The sequence below is a fragment of the Topomyia yanbarensis genome, chromosome 1, assembly GCF_030247195.1.
Source record: "Topomyia yanbarensis strain Yona2022 chromosome 1, ASM3024719v1, whole genome shotgun sequence".
Taxonomy (NCBI): domain Eukaryota; kingdom Metazoa; phylum Arthropoda; class Insecta; order Diptera; family Culicidae; genus Topomyia; species Topomyia yanbarensis.
In genome coordinates, this window is record NC_080670.1 from 84,451,665 (window position 1) to 84,478,322 (window position 26,658).

Here is a 26,658-nt window from a genome sequence, read left to right on the forward strand (position 1 = left end):
TTACCCTTCCGAAAGCCAAACTGGTTGCTTGACAGGCCGTCCGTGCCTGCTGAGTACGGGGTTAGCCTGTTGAGGATGATCCTCTCAAGCAGTTTGCCAGTCATGTCGATCAGGCAGATTGGTCTGTACGCCGATGGGTCGCCTGGCGGCTTCGGCAACAGCACCAATTTCTGCCTTTTCCATCTATCGGGGAAACGGCACTCGTCAAGGCATCTCTGCATAGCTAGCCTGAACATGTTCGGGTTCGCTATGATCGCTGCGTTGTTTGGAACTCCATCTGGCCCTGGAGCTTTGTTCATTTCTAGGGATTCAGCCACTGCGAGTAGTTCTTCATTCGTCACTGGAGCCATCATTTCGGCCGTGCCCGCACTGTCTCGTAATGCAGGTGGCCAGGGGCTTGTGGCTCGATACGGGAAGAGTACTTCGATAATCGTTGCCAACCGGTCCGGAGACCGTTCTGGGGGTGAAGAGCCCCTTTTGGTCTTGGCCATCACAATCCTGTAGGCGTCACCTCACGGATTCGCGTTGGCACTCTCACACAGGTTGTCGAAACACGCTCTCTTGCTGCTTTTAATAGCCTTGTTAACGGCCAAATTCGCAGCTCGAAACACTTCACGGCGGTTTTCTCTTGCATCCTCGGTGCGGACTCTTTTCGTCGTACGTCTAGCTCTGAGGCAGGCTGATCGTAGAGCTGCAATCTCGGCACTCCACCAGTATACCGGGCATCTGCTGTTTCTTGGCAGGGTTTTTCTCGGCATAGTGGCGTCGCACGCGCGTGGTAGAACAGCTATCAGCGCATCCCCGCTTAGACTGTCGGTGTTGGCCGCCAGTCCCAGGGCCGTGGTGAAAGCTTCGCTGTCGAAGGGATTGGACTTCCACCCGCGTTCCTGACAGGGATCTCCCGCCCTCGGATGCTGCACACCATAGTTGATCCTAATCTATCCTCCATTCCATGCCTGGAACCAGACTCGGGCTGGCAAATGTTACGTCAATCCATTACTCCACCCCGTTTCTACGGAATGTGCTAGCGGAGCCATTATTAGCTAGCACAGTATCGAGTTTCGCAAGCGCCTCCATTAGCGCTTGACTATGCTATTTGTACAGCGGCTGCCCCACTCCACTGCCCAAGCGTTAAAGTTTCCTGCTATGACTACCGGTTTCCGGCCCACTAGGTCTGACGAGAGCCTGTCGGTCATCTGGTTGAACTGTTCTATGGGCCACTTTGGTGGAGCGTAGCAGTTACAACAGAACACACCATTGATCTTGGCAATCGCAACACCCTCGGCGGAGGAGTGTATTACCTCTTGCACCGGGAACCATCCCGTTGTACAGATTTCCACCATTCCAGACCCGTCCGACACCCAATTGCCGTTGCCGGCAGGGATGGTGTACGGGTCTGATAGGAGGGCGACATCTGTCCTCGACTCCGAGACCGACTGCCGCAGCAGCTGTTGGGCTGCTGCACAATGGTTAAGATTTAGCTGTGTGACGTTCACGGCTTCTTCTTATCTACCTCACCGAAGGGACACGAAGGTCCGCCCATAGCATGTTTAGGGGCTTACTTCCTAGCGCTGCAGATAAGGCACTTGTGCGCCTTAGTGCTACCCCGCTCCTTATGCCCCTCCTCGCCGCAGCGACGACATAGTTTGCTCCTGTCTATGCCCTTGCACTCGTAGGATTTGTGGCCGGACTCAAGGCACCGATAGCACCTATCCACTGAAGGCGGCTGGGTATGCAAATTGGGCATACCGACCAGCCGATCTTCAGCTTACTTTTCTCGGTTACCTTTTTGGCATCCGCCTTCAGTAGCCTGAGGCAGGCTACTTGGGTGCCAGAGGGTCGCTCTCTCAAGCGCACAGAGGCCCGCTCGATTGTCACGTCGCATTGCTCCTTAACGGCTGCTACATCTTCTGCGGTCGTTAACTCGTCCAGATGCTTGCACTGGAGGGTCATTTCCGCCCCTAGCGACCTGACCTGGGCGCCTTCACCAAGGACCTCTTGGGCCAAGGCAATGTACACCGCACTAGATTGTGCGCCTCGCTTCAGCACCAGAAGCATTTCTCCTGTGTTGGTGCGTCTCACGATATGGACATCTTGCTCAAGGGCCGAAAGGCTTTCGGCCGCCTTCATCGACTTTAGGATGTCGGCGTATTTGTCCTTGTCGGTTTTTAACCACAAGGCTTCACCTCTGCCCATGGCCTTCTTCGCGGGCCGCGGTACCTCCGGTGTCGTTGCCGGCTTCTTCTTGGTGACCAGCGTCCAGGGGTTAACGTCCCCCTGCCCCGGTCGCGCCCGGTTGCTGGTACCATCGCTCTGCCCAGCGAGGTCACTCTCGCCCTCGCTTACCTCGACCAAACGGCGTTTGGCCTTAACGGTTGCACGCCGTGTGGTGTCGGTTTTTGCACCCTCGCCTGGCGACTTCCTAGGGCGCTTCGCGTTCAACGCCGTCTTGCGATTGCCCTTACCTTTTCCCTTCGAGGGGAACTCAGCCGCCGCTTCGAGCGACATGGCTGCTCCATAGAAGGTGAAGGCCACTGTCTGAGTACCTGTATCGACCTTCTCTCTTCCTCTTGGAGGCCAATGTCTGGGTTTCTCTGTCGGACTTCTCCCGACATTCCACCCTCTTGGCATAAGCCTGCTGTTCCTGTCTTGCGACACGAACAGCTTTCCGGAGCACCAGGAGGCTCTGCTTCAACTCCTTGCTTATGTTTTGCTTTGCGCTAGTGAACTCGATTATTGAATCGAGCTGCTCCACCACTTTGCGCATCGCGGATAGTGGCCCGTCCAGTGCGTTGGTAGGGCTATTTCCTACCACTACTGGGGGTCACTGGTGCTATCAGATGCAGCACTCGTCGCTTCACTACTCTCCCCACGGGGGGGACCTCGCCAAACCACCTCTAGCAAAGGGGTTTGGCACCTCCGTTTGTTTATTTGTTTTGTTTTTGTTTATCTCCATGTTTGTACCCACGAGTAGCACGACAATAAATGTCCGCCGCGCCAGAGCTCCGCATTAACGTGGTAAGGGACGCTTACTGTGGGGGTTGCCCACAGGCTCCGTTAACGATCGAGTATCTTTTTCACCTCCTCGATCACTCATCCCTCGGCACGGGTCGCTTCACGCCTTGGAATTGGGGTTATGACCTATCTTGCTTTACGTGGTGGCCGCGGCCCAGATCATCACAACCATCCTCCTTTACCAGGGCTTTGGACCTGTAGCTCTGGTTCTCAATAGTTCCATGTACGTATATTATTACAGACATGCTACTATTGAGATCCGTCATTCGCTAGCGGAATTTTGTATGTATGTGTGTATGTATGTATGTGTGTGTATGTGCGTCTGTGTGTGTGACCAAAAATTTCACTCATTTTTTCAGAGATGGCTGAACCGATTTTGACAAACTTAGTCTCAAATGAAAGGTGCGTTTCCATAGGCTGCTATTGAATTTCTAATGGATCCGACTTCCGGTTCCGGAATTACAGGGTGATGGGTACGAACACGCAGAAAATGTCGATTTTAATAAATTCCGCAATGAATGTAAAAATCTGGTGAAAATCTTTCCAAAATATGACCACAACTGCTTCGATTTGTAGTATTAGGTCACTAATATCCATTCGAAGTCTATTTGGCCACATTGGCCTTCATCATCGGTTCCGGAAGCCCCGGCGGAAGTATCTAAATTCAGAATAACTGTCACATCGGTTTCTCGGAGATGGCTAGACCGATTCAACTAAACTTAGTCTCAAATGAAAGGTATAGCGTCTCCGTAAATGGCTATTAAACTTCATCCCGACCCGACTTCCGGTTCCGGAGTTACGGGTTGTGGCGTGCGATCACATAGCAAATTGTGATTCAAACCGATACTCCGATGAAAGCAAAAAAGGTAAAAATTTCGCTAAAATGTCATTGACCACCATAGACGGTTCCGGAAGTGCCCGGGAAAAGCGGTCATCTTTCAAAATTGGTGAACTTACATCAGTTTCCCGGAAATAGTTGGGCCGATTTTCACAAACTTAGTCCCAAATGATAGCTATAATATCTCCACAGATGTCTATAAAATTTCGTACGGATCGCTTATATGGGTCCGGAAATATAGACTAAACAGTCCGGTCACATATGAAATTCCCATAGAAGCCGGAACTCAAATTTTTTTTCAAAGGGGGGATCCCATGAAATTTCAGAAATCGAATTCGTATTTTTGATGCCAAACATCTTTAAAATGCATGAAACGTCGAGATTTTATGTTATCATCAAAATTTTTTTTTATAAAAATCAACTTTTTGGGACTTTGCCGATTTCGCACCTTTTTGCCTTTCTCATGTAGAAAGGTTAAACAATCGGTCGAAATTTCGACTTTTCAACCGAGGCCCGGAGGGCCGAATCCCTTATACCATTCGACTCATTGCGTCGAGATCGGCAAAAGTCTCTATGTGTGTGTGTATGTATGTATGTATGTGTGTATGTGTCAAACAATCTCATCGATTTTTCTCAGAGATGGCAGGACGATTTGCTCAAACTTAGGGGCCGTACACTAATTATGTAAGACTTTTTTAGAGCTTTTCAACCGCCCCCTCCCCCCCAGATAAGAGTTCGTAAGATTTTGGTAAACTCCCCCTCCCCGTACATAAGATCTTATCATGATTATCGTAATTAAAAAATCAAATTGTTAATTAATCAAATAATAAGATAGCGAAAACGATATGTATAGAATTATTACAAGAAAACTCGTGATAAAATTTAACTGTAATCATCTGCAGAATTTTAATTGCATACCAATCTCGCTAACTCCTATTTGGTCCACATGATCTGCTTTGCTATATTTCACTTCCTTTGAATCTATTTTCTTGTGATGTAGAATTTAAAAGAGTTTATAACCTCTTCTGGCATGAATTTATTCTGAGTTCCAGCTGTGACTCTTATCGTACGCTCCGAGTTAACCATTTTCGAATTTTCTTGAATTAAAATACATTTCACACTCTGGAAACATTCGACATTCAAGATCTTTGACAATCGCATGTTACAACATTATCCAGATACCTTGTGGGGTTGAATCGAACGTTTGAAAAGAACAAAGTCGGTCTAACAACACGAAGGGTATCAACACTTCTTAACTTGCAAGGCATATTATGACTCCAGTTCCCGAACAGAACAATGTACAACCAAGAGCCAAAAAATCACTCATATTGTTTGATATACAAGGATTATATGGCACAAATGAAAATAGTTCCCTTTTCTTATTAAAAAGAATATTTTCTTTATGGATTTAATTTTTTAAACTTGTTTTATGATATTACGTAAGAAAGGACAAACCCTCCCTCCCCCTCAGATAAGAATTTGATTCCTATCTGATCCGAGTTCTGGTTCCGGAATAACAGGGTGATGAGTATGAACACGAAGCAATTTCCTATTTCAACATATAGTGATAAATGAAAAAAGGTGTTTTTTTTCCAAAATGTCACCACAACTGCTTGGATTTGTAGTTCTAGGTCATTAACAGACATTCAAAGTCTCTTTGGCCATATTGGCCACCATCGACAGTTCCGGAAGCCCCAGCGGAAGTTTTCAAATTCAGAATAACAGTTATATCGATTGCTCAGTGATGACTGGACCGATTTGATCAAACTTACCCTCAAATGAACGGTGTTGCTCCCTAAAAACTGGTATTAAATTTTATTTCGATCCATTTTACGGTTGCGGAGTTACGGGTTGTGGAGTGTGGTCACAGAGAAAACTCCTATTCAAACCGATACCACGATGAAAGCATTTTTTTTACTAAACTAGGAGCATCTTGCATTTGCACTTCTATGTTATTGGCGGCCCATCGGAATCTTGTTGGCCACATTGACCACCGTAGACGGTTCTGGAAGTTCCCGGAAAAAAGGAAAATTCAAAATTAAAAAAACTGATCAGTTTCTCGGAGATGGTTGTGCCGATTTTCACAAACTTAGTTTCAAACGTAAGGTATATTATTCCTATACCAGGAAGTTTCCGGAAAAATGAAAATTCAAAAACTGTCGGAGATGGTTGGGCCGTTTTTCACAAACTTAGTTTCAAACGTAAGGTATATTATTCCTATATACTTCTAAGAACTTTCGTACGGATCGGTTGTATGGTTCCGGAAATACAGAATGAATCGTCCGGTCACATAAGAAATTTTTAATGCCAGGCACAATTTGGCACATTTCGAGAAAAAACTATTTTTAAACTTTGAGATTGAATATATTGAAATTTATAAATGGTAGAAACAATTCAGGGAAGATAATTGATGCTTCTATCTATTCTGTATTAATCTCTCAAATATTAAGAAGATCAGTTGACTATGTTGCTAGTTTTTACTATAAATGTAAACAAAAGTCGCACTCACACGTGTCATAGGTGTGTATTGGTATTGATGACAAAATTTGTATAACGTGACATAATCGTGCAAGGAACATTTTCCATAGAAAAAAAATCATCAATTTTTAACTTTTATTCATATCTTTCGCTTCATTTGGTCCATTAACAGTCGGTGAGATGCATTTTGAAGAAAATAAGTCGGGGAATCTACAAAAATAGTCATTTTTGGTTACGGTGTTGCCAAATTTGCTATATTTCCAGTTTAAAACTTAAACTGCATTTGTCTCATCATTCGTGTAATTTTCTTTTGAAAATGATTAGGCCATTGTGTTTCTCAGATAGTTTTACACATAAAAACATCTTATACATCAAGATAACTTGATCCAATCCCGAGACACAGTTATTTGAAGCAAAAAATTAAAAATTTCTCAGCACGTTTCTCTCTATATCTCAGTAACCAAGTAGAATGTCAAAATTCTGAAAACGCGATTTTGTAGAGATTTTTTTAACAAGTGAGGTGGCATATCTAACTCAGTTTACCACAAAATGGCGTTAGTCATAAGATAGCACAATAGCGACGAAATGTCTTTAAATTCATAAAACGTCGAGATTTTGTTATCCCCAAAAAAAATTAAGAAAAATAGACTTTTTGGGACTGTTGATTTCGCAAATTCTCATGCTATTGTCATAGAGAAAGGTTAGGCAATTTGGCGAGAATTTCGACCTTTTAACCGAGGCCTGCATTGTCGAGTCTCTTACACCATTCGATTCAGTTCGTCGAGATCGCAAAGTGTCTGTGTGTATGTTTGTGTCAAATAACATCACTCAATTTTCTCAGAGATGGCTGAACCGATTTGCATAAACTTAGCCTCAAATGAACGGTATAACGCTCCCATAAGCTGCTACGGTCACACAGCAAACTCCCTTTTAAACTGGTAACACTATGGTGTCCGAACGATACATATTCTAATAGGTTCAAGATTACTTGGATTTGCGGGTCTATATCACTAATAACCAATCAAAGTAGCTTTGACCACATTGGCTGTCTATGACGGTTCTTGAGACCCCGAGAAACTCGCCTAGTTCCTAAGCTCCCTGTCGCACCTATTTTCCAGCGAACTTTTAACCGATTTTTATGAAGTTAATTTCAAACTTCCATTGACTGCTATTGAATTTCATTCAGTACTGACTTTTGGTTCCGGAAGGGGAAGAGTCAAGCCGTTGGTTCCCGGTCCATGAGTTTGGTGGATAGATATCTAGTCCAGATAGCTGAGTAACCTCTCTGGCATCGGTAAAGAAGAAGTAGATCCTTGTAGATACTTGTGGAGTGCGCAGTAGGCCTCTAGCAAAAGCAAGTATCAGACTTACCATTCTTTCCCTTTCCTTCCGCGATCTACGTTCGGGCCTGGCCGGTGCCGGTATTGATCAATAAACACTACGAGGAGTTGTACATTGAAAGATATTTCACTACCCCAAATATAATTATCTACTTACTCCCTGTGAAACTTCAGCTAGTCCAGATCGATAACGGAGTAGCAGCCAGTGGTCGCACAAGCTCAAGCTTAGGCGGAGTTTCAGGTAGGTTATTACGGTTACATGGGAATTTCTCACATAAACCGGTACAATTGTAATAGGTTAAAAGTCTATTGATATGAACATCAAATTACTTCGCTGGCCTAGATCACTGATGGAAAATCAAAGATTCTTGGAATAAATTGTCCAATATTGATAGTTTCGAAAGTCCTTGGTTCGGAACATATAACAGAACTGGCTTACTTCGGTGATGACTGAACCAATTTTCATTAACCTAGCCTAAAATGGGTGTTGGACCATCCCATCCAGCCCTCCTTATTTCATCCCACACCCCTCGCTACTCTCTTACCCATTCCCCCTAGAAAAACTCATAGTAAGAGAACTGCGGAGAAAAAAACAGCATTTTTGGCAACGTATGCCCCGGCATTGGATGGCAACACGTCCAATGTTATAAGTAGAGGAAATGTTCGATTGGATTCGTTTTTTGACAGCTAAACGCGAATCCAATCGACCCAAAATGGAGTCTCCGCAGTTCTCTTTCTAGAGTTTTTCTAATTCCCCCCATCGCAGACCAACCTCACACCCACATTCCCTTCACCCACCCGTATACCAAAATATGTTAGGTTGTTCCCAACGCATCCTCCCAATAATTACTCCCTACCCTCCCCGTGTTTCAAAATATGCTAACATAAAGATAACATTGCACTCACGCTGATTAAAGTATTTAAATATTTTATTTTTGTTTGTTTCAAGTGTGTTAGCGTCGACATGTTGCTCATCAGGTTCGTGGCAGTCGTGCACTCATATACTTACCAAGTGTAATAATAATGTAATAGATATTTCCACAATGCTATATTGAACGTAATTATCTATTAAACCACAGCTTTGATAAATGAGAAAGGCACCATTGCACCACTAGGTGGATTGAAACAGGTTTTTCAATTTAATATTACCGTGGCTGTTTTTTCCTTTACAAAATTTTAGAACTCGAACAATGATTCCTTTTCTTGTATATAGTTGTCATGTCAATAATAAAATATAAAATAATAAAAATGTAATATATACATGTGAAAGGTTTTAATGAAGAGGGGATTGTGTTCGGTTGTCGGCACACTTGTTTTTGGCTCACAACATTCTCCAATTGCTCAATATATGGGAATAAGCATACCAATAGAAAGCGAGAGGCCTTAGACAATAACTGATGAAAGAATTTAATTTATTCTGTCAACACGAAAAAAATTATTAACAATTTCGTAAAATGATAATTTTTTACCATTTTGAAAAATGTGGTCGGTTGTCGGCACCCTAAGAAAATTCACGAAAAATGAAAAAAATGTGAATAAAAATGTTCAAAAGGAAACAGAAATTTATTCATTTCAACAACCATCAAAGGCATTTTGAGCATCATTCTTCATCAGAACCACAATCTGTGTATGTGAAAAACTGGTGCGAATATTACGCACTGCTAATGCACTGACGGATCTCATTCACTACAATTGAGTGAGTTTCAGGCAGCCCATTTTTTGACCAATGCTTCGGACAAATCAGATAGAAGCCAAAGAGGGAGGTTTCTGAAAGGTAACCCCGTTACACCCCCCCCCCCCCCCTTTTTTTTGGTCGTGATAATGTGGTATATACAGTGCGACTCAGCGGTGGAATCACGACCAGGTGGGTTTTCTTTATGTAAATGTAAAACGCTAAACCGGAGGTCGCCTTTCTGGGTTTCAGTATGGTGTCAAAGATCGATCTTTGGTTCGTAAAACCCGTACCAAAAATACCCGTATTGATTAGGTTATCGAGAACTCAGCATTTGCCACAAAAAATGGGGTGCCGACAACCGACCATGTTAGGGTGCCGACAACCGATTTTAGTAACCTTTTTGAAAACTGATCAAAAAAAATTGTGGCGAACTTTTCAGTGCCATTCAATGTTGAATCACAAAATAGAATAAATTCACATCGTAAATATTCAATGCGCATACTTTTTCGATCGATTTACTTCTTTCTATAACACTAAGCATATAATCAGAAAAAAACTTTTAAGTAGTTTCACTTGTTCAAAAAATATATTGGTTGTAGAACAAAACTTTCGAGTCTGTTTGGTTCAGCAATCGACACAAAAAGATCGCGCTAATATAACACATAAATGATATTTATCAGAATGTCCATGTCTACTTTCTGTCAAAATTTACGTAGGGATGCCGACAATCGACCACTGCCGGCAACCGACTACTTTCCCCTACAAACAACGCAAAAATTCTCGGTTTCATGATTGAGAAAGGCACAATTGCACCGCTAGGTGGATTAAAACAGGTTTTTTACTTTAACTCGCAAAATGTTCTACTGTAAATTTTTGGACCTTATTTTCGGATTCAGCACACGATTTTACATTGAAAATGACCACCAGCTTATTGAGTTCAGAAATGCTGCAAACTAGTGTTACCTACACAGTTGATACAACGCCTAGAAATATGACATGAGTCAAAAAGTTGGTTTATAGTATGAAAAGAATCTAACTAATGTGTACTACATAACAACTCAATATTTCTTTATTTTCTCTATTCATTTTACGAGTGCGATAATTTTTAAACTAAATTACACTGCCATACCCAAAACAGCTTTTCCCCTCGTTTTCTTCGTATTTTCAACTTTTGACATAGAATTCAACATAAAGCTTTTAATAAGCAAACTATGTATTTTTATGGCAAGTTTTCGTAGTGATGACAACATACAACCGCGTTTCGAATATTCTACAAATTTCCCATAACCACCAAATAGCTGGATAGGACTACAGATGGGTAATTAACGTTTTCAAACCTAAACTGAATACAAACAATCATTGAATTCTAAAAAAAATAAATTATAAAGACACAATCGCAAAACTAGGATTGAAAATAGTTTTCTAGTTAATGATTTTATTCGAAACTGCTTATGAAGAAAGGAAATACGTGTGTATGTCTGTTCTAAACATAACGGCATAGGTATACAGTGACACAATCTCATTTTCGTACACCGCTATGTGGAATGCTTTTATGCATTTTACAAGTAAAAATTAAGTTTACGAGACATTTTATATATGTAGAAATAGTTTACTAGACAGCATAGGGAAGATACAATAATTATCTTTGTACTACAAATGCTCATTTTTTCAAAAATAATCATAATTCTAAAGATAGTCAAATATACACGCAATCTCATATTCGTACAGTACACATATTTTTTCAAAAATCAATTGAAATTTCTATAATAAATATTCAATGTGCTAGCTTTTGTTTGTAATTACAGTTTTCAATCGTATTGGAATGCTAACCATTAGTTTTTGTGTGTATTCAGCTTAAATTTTATCCCATTCTTCTAAATACTAGTTTCTAAGGTCATTCTCATTATAATCCGGATAGTTTCGCACTTTTATCCAAATACTGCCATTTATTTTTCTAATTTATTTATAATTAATTAATATCAACAGACACAGTGTGGTCCTAATGATAATTTCTTAATCTATTTAAAAAGTCAACATGTAATCTGCTACGTGGAATGTGAAGATCGAACTCGGATGACACTCTGCTGAAGGTCCGCTGCAAACCAATGATGGCACCGTTTACTCCATAGTTAGTCCGGCGAAGAGGTAATCGGAGGAATAAATTATTGCGAAGGGCGCGAGGGCGAACATTCATATTTATCGCACTGAGAAGCTCGGGGCAGTCAATTCGATCTTGCAAAATATCCGAAATCGTCATAGCACGGAATAGATCCCGTCGCACTTGCAATGTATCGAGTCCAATAAGCAAACCCCGGCTTTCATAACTTGGCAGCTGGTGAGGATTGGTCCAAGGCAATCGACGAAGGGCAAACCGAACAAATCTGCGCTGTACTGTCTCAATTCGATGGACACCGTTGAGATAATGAGGGTTCCACACAACTGAACAATATTCCAGAGTTGATCGAACGAGTGAGCAGTAGAGAGATTTCAAGCAGTAAATATCTGAAAAGTGCTTAGATATTCTCATTATGAACCCCAAACAGCGTGATGCCTTTGCGACAATATAGCTGATATGCTGTTTAAACGTCAGTTGTTCATCGAGAAAAACTCCGAGATCTTTGACGCAATTCGCTCTGTCAATTGTGGATTCAGCTAGACAGAATCGAATTGGCGTTTTTTTCCTCGAGAACGTAATGACCGTACATTTCTTGGGGTTTAGGGTCATTCGGTTGATCTCGCACCATTCCGCAAAGGTTTCCAGTTGGCGTTGAAGGAAAGCTGCATCATCAGTAATCCGTATTCTATGGTATAACTTGAGGTCGTCGGCGAAAGACAACCGTGGTCCTTCTAAACAAAAGTTAACGTCGTTGAAATACAGAAGAAAAATCAATGGACCGAGATGGCTGCCTTGCGGAATACCAGATGAAGCAAAGAACTCTTCGGATACACAATCACCTATCTTGACTGCTAGACGACGATCACTGAGATACGATTGCATCCAACGGAGAATATTAGTACCAAAGCCAAGTCTATCCAATTTTGCCACTGCAATAGCGTGATTTATCTTGTCAAAAGCAGCTGAAAGATCCGTGTAGATAACATCAGTTTGAAGGCCGTCCGACATAGCATCTGTAACATATGTTGTGAACGACAGAAGATTCGTAGATGTTGAACGTTTCGGCATAAATCCATGCTGAGTCTCGGAGATATACTGTTTGCAGTGGCTGGAGATGGGTTCCAACACAGCCATTTCAAACAGCTTAGGAATTGCGCTTAGCGTTGTAATACCACGGTAATTGTCAACTACCTTTTTATCACCTTTTTTGTGAACTGGAAACATGAAGGAGGATTTCCAGAGTTCGGGAAATACTCCGGTTGATAGCGACAATTGAAACAGATGACAAAGAGGTTCAATTAGACCGGCAGAGCATTTTTTTAGAATAATAGTTGGTATACCATCTGGGCCTGCCGAGGTTGAAGCCTTCATTTTGCTAATCGCCAGTTGTACTATATTATTGTCGATATTGATAGAGTTCAAAGACTGGTATGATTGAGGTACATTGAGAGCCGCGCGTGAAGCCTGGGTCGGTGTCAGTTTCTCGTTGGAGAAAACACTCGCGAACTTTTCAGAGAATAGTTGGCAGATCTCCTGTAAACTAGAGCTCATACGTCCTCCATAGCTCATCGTTGAAGGCAACCCGGATTCCTTTCTTTGCTCGTTTACATGCTTCCAGAATGTTTTAGGTTCGGACTTCAACTTATGTTGCACGTTTCGCAAGTAATCGGCATGGCAACGCTTCGATGTCTTTTTATAGACTTGGTTAACATGAACGTAGTGTTGTCGCAGCACGTAGCCCCCAAACTTGGAGTACTTCTTCAGAGCGGCTCTTTTAGTCGCTTTTAACCGTCTCAGCTCGGCAGTGTGCCACGCTGGGTGCTTAGATTGAAGGCCACTTCTTTTGGGTACATAGCGATCGATAGCATAGCTCATAACATTGGAGAAGGTCTGCACTGCAACGTTGACATCATCATTGTCGAGAATTTCAGTCCAGTGGATATTCGACAGGAAGTCAATAATGCTATTATAGTTGGATTTTCTAAAATTATAGCTGACGGTGTCAGAAGCATTGCAGTCATGCTTCACTCGAATCGCTTCAAGCAATATATGCAGGGGAGGGTGATGTCTAACAGTCTTTACCAGGGGGAACGGTGCTGCGGTAACTTTTGGCGCGTAGTCAGATTTGCTCGAAAAACAAAGATCAAGGATTCTGTTGTTCTCGTTCACCACATTATTCGTTTGGCGCAGCAGATTTAGACTGTAGCAGTCAAGCAAACTGGTGATACCAGCATGAAAAGATGACAATTCGGGATCAGCGAACATAAATCCGTCAGAAGCAGAGCGCCATTTTAATCCGGAGAAATTGAAATCACCAACAATCAGGATCTCATCAACCGGGCTTGCTTGAGCGGAAATCCGTTCCAGTGACTCAGTATGTGAATCAATCAATGTCGAATCGCGAGTGCGGTCCGGTGGAAGATAAACCACGCAAAGAAAAAGTGCGTAGCCAGCCAGTTTGATCCGCACCCACACCTGCTCGACACAGACCCCCAAAGTATCGTCAATCAGTTGCGCTTTCAATCGACGATGGATAGCCACAAGTACCCCGCCGCCGGTAGCCTTGAGACTGTTACGTGAGCTGCGATCAGTTCGGAAAACATCGTAGTTGGCACCAAATGCTTGCACTGACAGAGTGCTATCGCTAAGCCACGTCTCTGTGAGGGCGATTATGTCGAAGCATTCATCCGAACTTGCTACCAAATAATCTTCGATTACTGAATTCATACCACCGGCATTCTGGTAATATATTTGTAGGTTTGAATGCCGCGATTGATTGCCGTTGGTATCGATTTGGAAGACCCCTTCACCACTCCTGCACACAGGACCGGGACGACTGGTGAACGCTGGCTGCAATGGCTCGACTGTGGCAGGGGGATCTAGGGCTTCCATAGTGCTAGCAGCAGTACGTCCCAGGGTGCGATGAGTCATACCAGCATAGCATAGAGTGCTTAGTCCTTCTGTGATCGTTGTAGAGCCGAATGTGCTATGAAGAGACGTGCTCGTTACGATGGGATCCAAATTTTGTTTTTGACATTGAAGATTCACAGCGGCGGTAGAGTTGTGTTCATCAGCAGACTGTAAGTGAAATTTACATTGAGGGCGTGCAGCATCTTGTATTGCTTCGGAAGGACATATACCCTTCTTGGCTTTACCTGACACAGAAGAAGTCGCCGATTCGCCAGGTAAACCTAAATCGCTCGCCGGGATACAAGAAGTTGGACAGATGAGTTTATCCGGAACAGCTTGGCGCTACTGTTCACCACCAGATGGATTCTTCTCCGCCGTAATCCTGATGATAGGTCGTTGGATTTTTGAATTGGTCACAAATTCACGAAAGTAGATGTTCTCCGGCCAAGAGTCTTTGGACAGAGCCTTATCCCTGTATGATTTGCTAACGCCAACTTTGAAAGTAATGAAGCTCAAAGTTGAGAGATCCTTGTCCTTAGGAACTAGACGAACTATTCTCGGTTGCAGATTCTCCCCCAGACAATGTTTCACAAGGGTAGAAACTTCATCATCCGTCGTGCTGGGATCGAATGCTGACAAGTAAACCCATAACAGCTCCTCAGGTGGTGAAATTGTTTTTATTGTTTCAAACGCAGCTTTGGATCCACGAATATTTGGAATTTTTGTTTTGGGCGAATCATCTTCCCGTTTGCGCTTAGGCGTGTTTGAAACTGGATTATATTCAGCAATTCGATTCCAAGGCGTTATAGTTGGGGATAGCGGTTTTGAGTCAACTTTAACCGAGAGAGCTTTCGTTTATTTATTTATTTATAATTAATTAATATCAACAGACACAGTGTGGTCCTAATGATAATTTCTTAATCTATTTAAAAAGTCAAATTGTAATCTGCTACGTGGAATGTGAAGATCGAACTCGGATGAAACTCTGTTGAAGGTCCGCTGCAAACCAATGATGGCACCGTTCACTCCATAGTTAGTCCGGCGAAGAGGTAATCGGAGGAATAAATTATTGCGAAGGGCGCGAGGGCGAACGTTCATGTTTATCGCACTGAGAAGCTCGGGGCAGTCAATTCGATCTTGCAAAATATCCGAAATCGTCATAGCACGGAATAGATCCCGTCGCACTTGCAATGTATCGAGTCCAATAAGCAAACCCCGGCTTTCATAACTTGGCAGCTGGTGAGGGTTGCTCCAAGGCAATCGACGAAGGGCAAACCGAACAAATCTGCGCTGTACTGCCTCAATTCGATGGACACCGTTGAGATAATGAGGGTTCCACACAACTGAACAATATTCCAGAGTTGATCGAACGAGTGAGCAGTAGAGAGATTTCAAGCAGTAAATATCTGAAAAGTGCTTAGATATTCTCATTATGAACCCCAAACAGCGTGATGCCTTTGCGACAATATAGCTGATATGCTGTTTAAACGTCAGTTGTTCATCGAGAAAAACTCCGAGATCTTTGACGCAATTCGCTCTGTCAATTGTGGATTCAGCTAGACAGTAATCAAATCGAATTGGCGTTTTTTTCCTCGAGAACGTAATGACCGTACATTTCTTGGGGTTTAGGGTCATTCGGTTGATCTCGCACCATTCCGCAAAGGTTTCCAGTTGGCGTTGAAGGAAAGCTGCATCATCAGTATTCCGGATTCTATGGTATAACTTGAGGTCGTCGGCGAAAGACAACCGTGGTCCTTCTAAACAAAAGTTAACATCGTTGAAATACAAAAGAAAAATCAATGGACCGAGATGGCTGCCTTGCGGAATACCAGATGAAGCACAGAACTCTTCGGATACACAATCACCTATCTTGACTGCTAGACGACGATCACTGAGATACGATTGCATCCAACGGAGAATATTAGTACCAAAGCCGAGTCTATCCAATTTTGCCACTGCAATAGCGTGATTTAACTTGTCAAAAGCAGCTGAAAGGTCCGTGTAGATAACGTCAGTTTGAAGGCCGTCCGACATAGCATCTGTAACATATGTTGTGAACGACAGAAGATTCGTAGATGTTGAACGTTTCGGCATAAATCCATGCTGAGTCTCGGAGATATACTGTTTGCAGTGGCTGGAGATGGGTTCCAACACAGCCATTTCAAACAGCTTAGGAACTGCGCTTAGCGTTGTAATACCACGGTAGTTGTCAACTACATTTTTATCACCTTTTTTGTGAACTGGAAACATGAAGGAGGATTTCCAGAGTTCGGGAAATACTCCGGTTGTTAGCGACAATTGAAACAGATGACAAAGAGGTTCAATTAGACCGGCAGAGCATTTTTTTAGAATAATAGTTGGTATACCATCTGGGCCTGCCGAGGTTGAAGCCTTCATTTTGCTAATCGCCAGTTGTACCATATTATTGTCGATATTGATAGAGTTCAAAGACTGGTATGATTGAGGTACATTGAGAGCCACGCGTGAAGCCTGGGTCGGTGTCAGTTTCTCGTTGGAGAAAACACTCGCGAACTTTTCAGAGAATAGTTGACAGATCTCCTGTAAACTAGAGCTCATACGTCCTCCATAGCTCATCGTTGATGGCAACCCGGATACCTTTCTTTGCTCGTTTACATGCTTCCAGAATGTTTTAGGTTCGGACTTCAACTTACGTTGCACGTTTCGCAAGTAATCGGCATGGCAACGCTTCGATGTCTTTTTATAGACTTGGTTAACATGAACGTAGTGTTGTCGCAGCACGTAGCCCCCAAACTTGGAGTACTTCTTCAGAGCGGCTCTTTTAGTCGCTTTTAACCGTCTCAGCTCGGCAGTGTGCCACGCTGGGTGCTTAGATTGAAGGCCACTTCTTTTGGGTACATAGCGATCGATAGCATAGCTCATAACATTGGAGAAGGTCTGCACTGCAACGTTGACATCATCATTGTCGAGAATTTCAGTCCAGTGGATATTCGACAGGAAGTCAATAATGCTATTATAGTTGGCTTTTCTAAAATTATAGCTGACGGTGTCAGAAACATTGCAGTCATGCTTCACTCGAATCGCTTCAAGCAATATATGCAGGGGAGGGTGATGTCTAACAGTCTTTACCAGGGGGAACGGTGCTGCGATAACTTTTGGCGCGCAGTCAGATTTGCTCGAAAAACAGAGATCAAGGATTCTGTTGTTCTCGTTCACCACATTATTCGTTTGGCGCAGCAGATTTAGACTGTAACAGTCAAGCAAACTGGTGATACCAGCATGAAAAGATGACAATTCGGGATCAGCGAACATAAATCCGTCAGAAGCAGAGCGCCATTTTAATCCGGAGAAATTGAAATCACCAACAATCAGGATCTCATCAACCGGGCTTGCTTGAGCGGAAATCCGTTCCAGTGACTCAGTATGTGAATCAATCAATGTCGAATCGCGAGTGCGGTCCGGTGGAAGATAAACCACGCAAAGAAAAAGTGCGTAGCCAGCCAGTTTGATTCGCACCCACACCTGCTCGACACAGACCCCCAAAGTATCGTCAATCAGTTGCGCTTTCAATCGACGATGGATAGCCACAAGTACCCCGCCGCCGGTAGCCTTGAGACTGTTGCGTGAGCTGCGATCAGTTCGGAAAACATCGTAGTTGGCACCAAATGCTTGCACTGACAGAGTGCTATCGCTAAGCCACGTCTCTGTGAGGGCGATTATGTCGAAGCATTCATCCGAACTTGCTACCAGATAATCTTCGATTACTGAATTCATACCACCGGCGTTCTGGTAATATATTTGTAGGTTTGAATGCCGCGATTGATTGTCGTTGGTATCGATTTGGAAGACCCCTTCACCACTCCTGCACACAGGACCGTGACGACTGGTGAACGCTGGCTGCAATGGCTCGACTGTGGCAGGGGGATCAAGGGCTTCCATAGTGCTAGCTGCAGTGCGTCCCAGGGTGCGATGAGTCATACCAGCATAGCATAGAGTGCTTAGTCCTTCTGTGATCGTTGTAGAGCCGAATGTGCTGTGAAGAGACGAGCTCGTTACGATGGGATCCAAATTTTGTTTTTGACATTGAAGATTCACAGCGGCGGTAGAGTTGTGTTCATCAGCAGACTGTAAGTGGAATTTACATTGAGGGGGTGCAGCATCTTGTATTGCTTCGGAAGGACATATACCCTTCTTGGCTTTACCTGACACAGAAGAAGTCGCCGATTCGCCAGGTAGACCTGAATCGCTCGCCGGGATACAAGAAGTTGGACAGATGAGTTTATCCGGAACAGCTTGGCGCTACTGTCCACCACCAGATGGATTCTTCTCCGCCGCAATCCTGATGATAGGTCGTTGGATTTTTGAATTGGTCACAAATTCACGAAAGTAGATGTTCTCCGGCCAAGAATCTTTGGACAGAGCCTTATCCCTGTATGATTTGCTAACGCCAACTTTGAAAGTAATGAAGCTCAAAGATGAGAGATCCTTGTCCTTAGGAACTAGACGAACTATTCTCGGTTGCAGATTCTCCCCCAGACAATCTTTCACAAGAGTAGAAACTTCGTCATCCGTCGTGCTGGGATCGAATGCTGACAAGTAAACCCATAACAGCTCCTCAGGTGGTGAAATTGTTTTTATTGTTTCAAACGCAGCTTTGGATCCACGAATATTAGGAATTTTTGTTTTGGGCGAATCATCTTCGCGTTTGCGCTTAGGCGTGTTTGAAACTGGATTATATTCAGCAATTCGATTCCAAGGCGTTATAGTTGGGGATAGCGGTTTAGAGTCAACTTTAACCGAGAGAGCTTTGACGACATCTTTCAAATCAGCTATGTCGTTCTTTATAGATTTCAGAGAATTGTCGTCAGGCACTATATCGCAACAACGCGAAGCCATTCTACGGAAATTATCATTCGAGAATAAATCAGCACAGCCATTGCACATCCAGAATAGATTCCGTGGGTGGGTTCCCAGGACGTCACGAACATCATAATCCATCTTGACGCATATCATGTGGAACGAATTTCCGCAGTATCCACGACATGTGATTCGATCAGAATCATTAACCACTTTCGAGCAGTTGTTACAAGCCATGGTTTTGATGTATAAATAACGCCTAGCGGGTATGCAATATGCGCAGGAGACGTAACGTGCGTCAATGGAAGCAAACTTGCACGCAACGTGTGACAACTCAACTACCCACCAGCAGATGTCGCTTTAGGCGAAAAAATTGAGCGTAACGTCTGTGCAGTGATAATGACAAGTGAAAACAAAAATCTCAACCAAAAACAATCACTTTCACGAATCACACCGGCAGATATAATCGTGCTTGAAGTCACGAAATTTCAATGCACACGTACTACCGAATAAAACGATATACAGATAAAACGAGAATAAAAATAATCGCGAGTGTAAAACACTAAAAAATCAAAAAAAAACTATCAGCTCTACTGACGACCGTAATGTAGCAAACAGCTTTGACGACATCTTTCAAATCAGCTATGTCGTTCTTTATAGATTTCAGAGAATTGTTGTCAGGCACTATGTCGCAACAACGCGAAGCCATTCTACGAAAATTATCATTCGAGAATAAGTCAGCACAGCCGTCGCACATCCAGAATAGATTCCGTGGGTGGGTTCCCAGGACGTCACGAACATCATAATCCATCTTGACGCATATCATGTGGAACGAATTTCCGCAGTATCCACGACATGTTATTCGATCAGAATCATTAACCACTTTCGAGCAGTACTTACAAGCCATGCTGTTGATGTAGAAATAACGCCTAGCGGGTATGCAATATGCGCAGGAAAACGCTAACGGGTAACGTGCGTCAATGGAAGCGAACTTGCACGCAACGTGCGACAACTCAACTACCCACCAGCAGATGTCGCTTTTGGCGAAAAAATTGAGCGTAACGTCTGTGCAGTGATAATGTCAAATGAAAACAAAAATCACAACCAAAAACAATCACTTTCACGAATCACACTGGTAGATATAATCGTGCTTGAAGTCACGAAATTTCAATGCACACGTACTACCGAATAAAACGATATACAGATAAAACGAGAATAAAAATAATCGCGAGTGTAAAACACTAAAAAATCAAAAAAAAAACTATCAGCTCTACTGACGACCGGAATATAGCAAACAGTGATGCCAATAATCAGTTAATAAACGGGGTCCGCTGTTGAGAATCCATAACATTCAAACAATTATAAATTTACTCTAAACGTTTTTTTGCACGCCTTATGCTTTAGGTTCTCTCCTGATCGAATTTCCAATATCCACCATTTCTTAGTAAAGGCACCATTTTATGGAAGCTTTGCTTTAAAATTTATTTTGAGATATTCATATTAAAATACACATTCTGATCCATCATTCCATCAATGAAGACCAAATTTCTAGCACTTCTAGTGGACATATAATACCCCATACAAAAAAGTCCACTATCTCTGCGCTTGGGTGCTGTTATAAGGCTTTTACGTACAGGTCTGATTTCGATTTTCTCCACTCGAAACAACAGCCATTTGAGTCAAAGATGTTGATTCTGGACTCGTAGACAAATTTTACAATCTTGCCAATATTCCGATAAAATGTTTCAATGTTGTTTAGTAAATAAAAAATCAATTCTTTGTTCTTCTCATTGATGAACAGCTTCTTGGTCAGAATTGGCATTGTAAATGTCCGTTCTCCATACATTACGAGTCGTACCAGAGCTGATTTATACTTAAATGCTATGATTCAATTTATTTATCATGTATATAACATTAATTACTCGATTTTCCCAAATTTTTCTAATTAAAAATCGTTCAACCCTCATCGTAAATTGTTTACAGTTAAAGTTTTTCACAATATCAACTCTACGTTTCGCCACATCAAAGTTTTAAATGACATTTTAAATAGTTGGACGCAACCTTTGAACAATTTCAAAGATTTCATTTTGGTGAGTAATAATTAGTTTTCGTCCCATAATGACAGTTAGTTTACTTTTTTAAACCATCACGTTAATGTGAGGGAATTTCTTAAACTAGTGTTGAGGAAACTGTGCCAATGAACACTTTTCTGTAGCCATGAAGTAAAAGTAAAACAAAGAAATAAAGAAACAACAGGTCTTAAAGTTGACAAATTAATTGACTTTTCAAAAGTGTACGAATATGAAATTGTGCCATTCTCACACCAAGTAATGATTTTTAGGTGTACTGTACGGAAACTTGAACACTTTAGATTACACATGATAAGAAAATGACAGATGATTCTATTACCACATTTACAAAACAATACCTATATTAAATAGCGCAAACATTTATGAAACAATATTAAACAGTGTATATGTATAGGCAATATGAGATTGTGTCACTGTATTTCATTTTTCTTTGTTTATTCAACTATTGCGATTTAATTGATCGTTGCAATACTTCTCGATTTTTTTGGATTTTTCATTGGCTTGTCCAATGACGATGCGATGTGAAGCGTGTAATTTAAATATATGTTACTATGTTTTAATTGCCGCAAGGTTCTACTGTATCGATTTTGTTTGCCATTTTCGGCAAATTTCGTCGGCGGTAAAACATGATGATGAGTTATGTTCTACTATAGACCATGCGGTAGACTTGGATGCAACGCTCAACTCCTACTCCTAGCAGAAGGCAAAGAATTCCTCACATTTCCTTTCGATCATGTCCATATGAGCCTGCCTAGTCCTTGTTTTCCGTTCTAATTTTATAACTGATTCGCTCTAGAATACCTATTCGTCTTTCAATTTAATTGCTTTCGTTTCTCTTAGTTTCAAATTTGCCGAAAATAGCCAACAAAATCGATACAATTTAAATATATTGATTCATCAATTTCTATGAAATCGTTCTATACTGTTACATGGTATTTTCTATAGTGATTTTTTACCTGGTAGATTTAGCTCGGGAGATCTTTCTTCCGAATGTGAAGATGTGGATCCAAAAGATCTACCGCCATCAGCACGTCCTCAAACACCCCTACTGCAACAACCTATGCCAGGTGGACCACCCAACATTCCACCACCACCAGCACCAGCAACGGCTGTGTCACCTGGGCCAGTTCCAGTATCTGCTCCACCGTCCGGTGGACCTGAGCTTTCTTTGAGTTTTGGCAAGGGTCCACAACGTGGAACGAGTGCTCCATCTAGCCCAGCTAAATCACGAGAGAGTTTGCTACAGCGTGTCCAATCTTTAACTGGAGCAGCTCGTGATCAAGGAGCTTCTATTATCGGTAAGTCACATGTGAAAGCAGGCAAATTTTAATACATAGAAGACACGTTTTTATCAGCCCCCGATTTTATAAGTTTTTAACCTAATTTTGTCAACCAGACAGGGTTATAAGGTTATGTCCTGGGATTGAAGAAGAACATTATTACAACTTCGGTTTATTGAAAAGAAATAAACAAATATGTTTTGTTATTGTTCCCATTTTGTCAACCCAAAATTAGCCAAGGGGGCTGATAAAAACGGGTCTTCACTGTACCATTATGCCATGTCCTTTGTATCAGCAAATTGGTTGAATAGTATTAGGTAAGATAAAATGTCTAGAACACTCAATATTGATGATGGTATGATTTGTCGGAAGCTAGCTGGGAGCTATAGTCTAGCCAAAGTGGACGCTCGGTAAAAATATTGTGAACGCGAGGGGAGGGAAGGATCTGCAATGTCTGAGTTTTTGCCTTTCTCAATAGAAAGGTATTGCAATTGCTCTGAAAACCAACTTTTTAACGGAGGCCCGGAGGGCCGAGTGACATATACCATTCGATTCAGTTCGTCGAGTTCGGCAAATGTCTGTGTGTGTATGTATGTGTGTGTATGTATGTGTGTATGTGCGTCTGTGTGTGTACGCGAACACAATCTCACTCACTTTTCTCAGAGATGGATGAACCGATTTTGACAAACTTAGTCCCAAATGAAAGGTGCAACGTTCCCATAGGCTGCTATTGAATTTCTAATGGATCCGACTTCCGGTTCCGGAATTACAGGGTGATGAGTACGATCACGCAGAAAATGTCGATTTTAAGAAATTCTGCAATGAATGTATAATGGTGAAAATTTTTCCAAAATGTGACCACAACTGCTTCGATTTGTAGTACTAGGTCATTAACAGCCATTCAAAGTCTCTTTGGTCACATTGGCCACCATCATCGGTTCCGGAAGCCCTGGCGGAAGTATCCAAATTCAGACTAACAGTCACATCGGTTTCTCGGAGATGGCTAGACCGAATCAACCAAACTTACTCTCAACTGAAAGATGTTGCGTCCCCGTAATTGGCAATTAAATTTTATCCCCAACCGACTTCCGGTTCCGGAGTTACGGGTTGTGGCTTGCGATCACATAGCAAACCGATACTCCGATGGAAGCAAAAAAGGTAAAAATTTCGCTAAAATGTCTCTCAAATAACTTAACTTTGCAGTTCTAGGTCACCGACTAGCAAACTCATGTCAGTTTCTCGGAAATGGTTGGACCGATTTTCACAAACTTAGTCCCAAATGATAGCTCTATTATCCCCACAGATGTCTGTAAAATTTCGCACGGATCGCTTGTATGGTTCCGGAAATATAGACTGAACGCATGAAATTTCCATATAAGCCGGAACTCAAAATTTTTTTCAAAGGGGGGACCCCATGAAATTTCAGAAATCGAATTCGTATTTTTGATGCCAAACATCTTTAAAATGCATGAAACGTCGAGATTTTATATTTTCACGAAATTTTTTTTTTTAAATCGACTTTTTGGGACTTTGCCGATTTCGCAGCTTTTTGCCTTTCTCAATAGAAAGGTATTGCAATTGCTCTGAAAACCGACTTTTTAGCGGAGCACCGGAGGGCCGAGTGACATATACCGTTCGATTCAGTTAGTCGAGTTCGGCAAATGTCTGTGTGTGTGTATGTATATGTGTATGTGCGTATGTGTGTGTATGTGACCAAAAATGTCACTCATTTTTCTCAGAGATGGCTGGACCAATTTTGACAAACTTAGTCTCAAATGAAAGGTGCAACGTTCCCATAGGCTGCTATTGAATTTCTAATGGATCCGACTTCCGGTTCCGGAATTACAGGGTGATGAGTACGAACACGCAGAAAATGTCGATTTTAATAAATTCTGCAATGAATGTATAATGGTGAAAATTTTTCCAAAATATGACCACAACTGCTTCGATTTGTAGTATTAGGTTACTAACATCCATTCAAAGTCTATTTGGCCACATTGGCCACCATCATCGGTTCCGGAAGCCCCGGCTGAAGTATCTAAATTCAGAATAAGAGTCACATCGGTTTCTCGGAGATGGCTAGACCGATTCGACTAAACTTGGCCTCAAATGAAAGGTATTGCGTCCCCGTAAATCGCTATTTAATTTCATCCTGATTCGACTTCCGGTCCCGGAGTTACGGGTTGTGGCGTGCGATCACATAGCAAATTGTGATTCAAACCGATACTCCTATGAAAGCAAAAAAGGTAAAAATTTCGCTAAAATGTCTCTCAAACAACTTAAATTTGCTGTTCTAGGTCACCGACGGCCAACCAAATTTTCGTTGACTACATTGACCACCATAGACGGTTCCGGCCAAACAAACTTTCGTTGACTACATTGACCACCATAGACGGTTCCGGAAGTGCCCGGGAAAAGCGGCCATCTTTCAAAATTTACGAACTCACATCAGTTTCCCGGAAATGGTTGGGCCGATTTTCACAAACTTAGTCCCAAATGATAGCTATAATATCCTCATAGATGTCTATAAAATCTCGTACGGATCGCTTATATGGGTCCGGAAATATAGACTAAATCGTCCGGTCACATATGAAATTCCCATATAAGCCGGAACTCAAATATTTTTTTTCAAAGGGGGGACCCCATGAAATTTCAGAAATCGAATTCGTATTTTTGATGCCAAACATCTTTAAAATGCACGAAACGTCGAGATTTTATGTTATCTCGAAAAATTTTTTTTTATAAAAATCGACTTTTTGGGACTGCCGATTTCGCACCTTTTTGCCTTTCTCAATAGAAAGGTATTGCAATTGCTCTGAAAACCGACTTTTTAACGGAGGCCCGGAGTGCCGAGTGACATATACCAATCGATTCAGTTCGTCAAGTTCGGCAAATGTCTGTGTGTATGTATGTGTGTGTGTGTATGTATGTATGTGTGTATGTGCGTCTGTGTGTGTACGCGAACACAATCTCACTCACTTTTCTCAGAGATGGATGAACCGATTTTTACAAACTTAGTCCCAAATGAAAGGTGCAACGTTCCCATAGGCTTTCTGGAATTTCTAATGGATCCGACTACCGGTTCCGGAATTACAGGGTGATGAGTACGATCACGCAGAAAATGTCGATTTTAAGAAATTCTGCAATGAATGTATAACGGTGAAAATTTTTCCAAAATGTGACCATAACTGCTTCGATTTGTAGTACTAGGTCATTAACAGCCATTCAAAGTCTCTTTGGTCACATTGGCCATCATCATCGGTTCCGGAAGCCCGGGCGGAAGCATCCAAATTCAGACTAACAGTCACATCGGTTTCTCGGAGATGGCTAGACCGAATCAACCAAACTTAGTCTCAAATGAAAGATGTTACGTTCCCGTAAATGGCTATTAAATTTTATCCCCAACCGACTTCCGGTTCCGGAGTTACGGGTTGTGGCGTGCGATCACATCGCAAATTGTGATTCAAACCGATACTCCGATGGAAGCAAAAACCTATTTTAATCCACGTAGCGGTGCAATTGTGCCTTTCTCATTTCTCTAAACTATAGCACGGAGGCTTTTTATGTTCAACATAGTTGTGGAAATGTCCATTACATTCTTAGTACACTTTGCATTTATACACAATAGCTTGCCAGCCACGAACTTGATGAGCTGCGTGTCGACGGTGAAACACTTGAAACAAAAAATATCGTACTTCATTAGCCTAATCAGTATTAGATCAATGTTGTCTGCTTGCTAACTCATTTTGTCATGCGGGGGTGGGTATGTGAGGTGGGCGAAAGTTCCATGAACGAACGACTCCCCAGCTTAAATTGGTTTGCTTTGTGATATAGTGATGGTTTAAAGATGATGGGGTTGATGGGGAGGGGTATGAGGGCTGAGGGGTGATTTAAGGAGATTTTTAAGAGAGGGGAGTGAACGGTATAGGGGGGGGGGGGTGTAACCCCTCTCCTTAAACCATCAACTACGCCCCTGTTAATATCCAGAAACCCTATGCGACTCAAAAAAAATTTGGCCGGGATTAGGTTGACGTTTTTCAGAGTGATTGCATAACCTTTCTATATGAGAAAGGCAAAAAT

The 26,658-nt window shown here is 42.2% G+C and overlaps 1 protein-coding gene across 1 annotated transcript in view; it reads left to right on the forward strand.

The window, feature by feature from the left end:
* Positions 1–26,658, forward strand: part of LOC131693967 (synapsin) — a 966,657-nt gene that overhangs the window by 163,240 nt on the left and 776,759 nt on the right. Inside the window, exon 3 of the mRNA XM_058982279.1 lies at positions 22,262–22,596. Coding sequence (XP_058838262.1) covers positions 22,359–22,596 — 238 coding nt within the window. The 5' untranslated portion in view covers positions 22,262–22,358. The remainder of the gene's footprint in view (positions 1–22,261; positions 22,597–26,658) is intronic.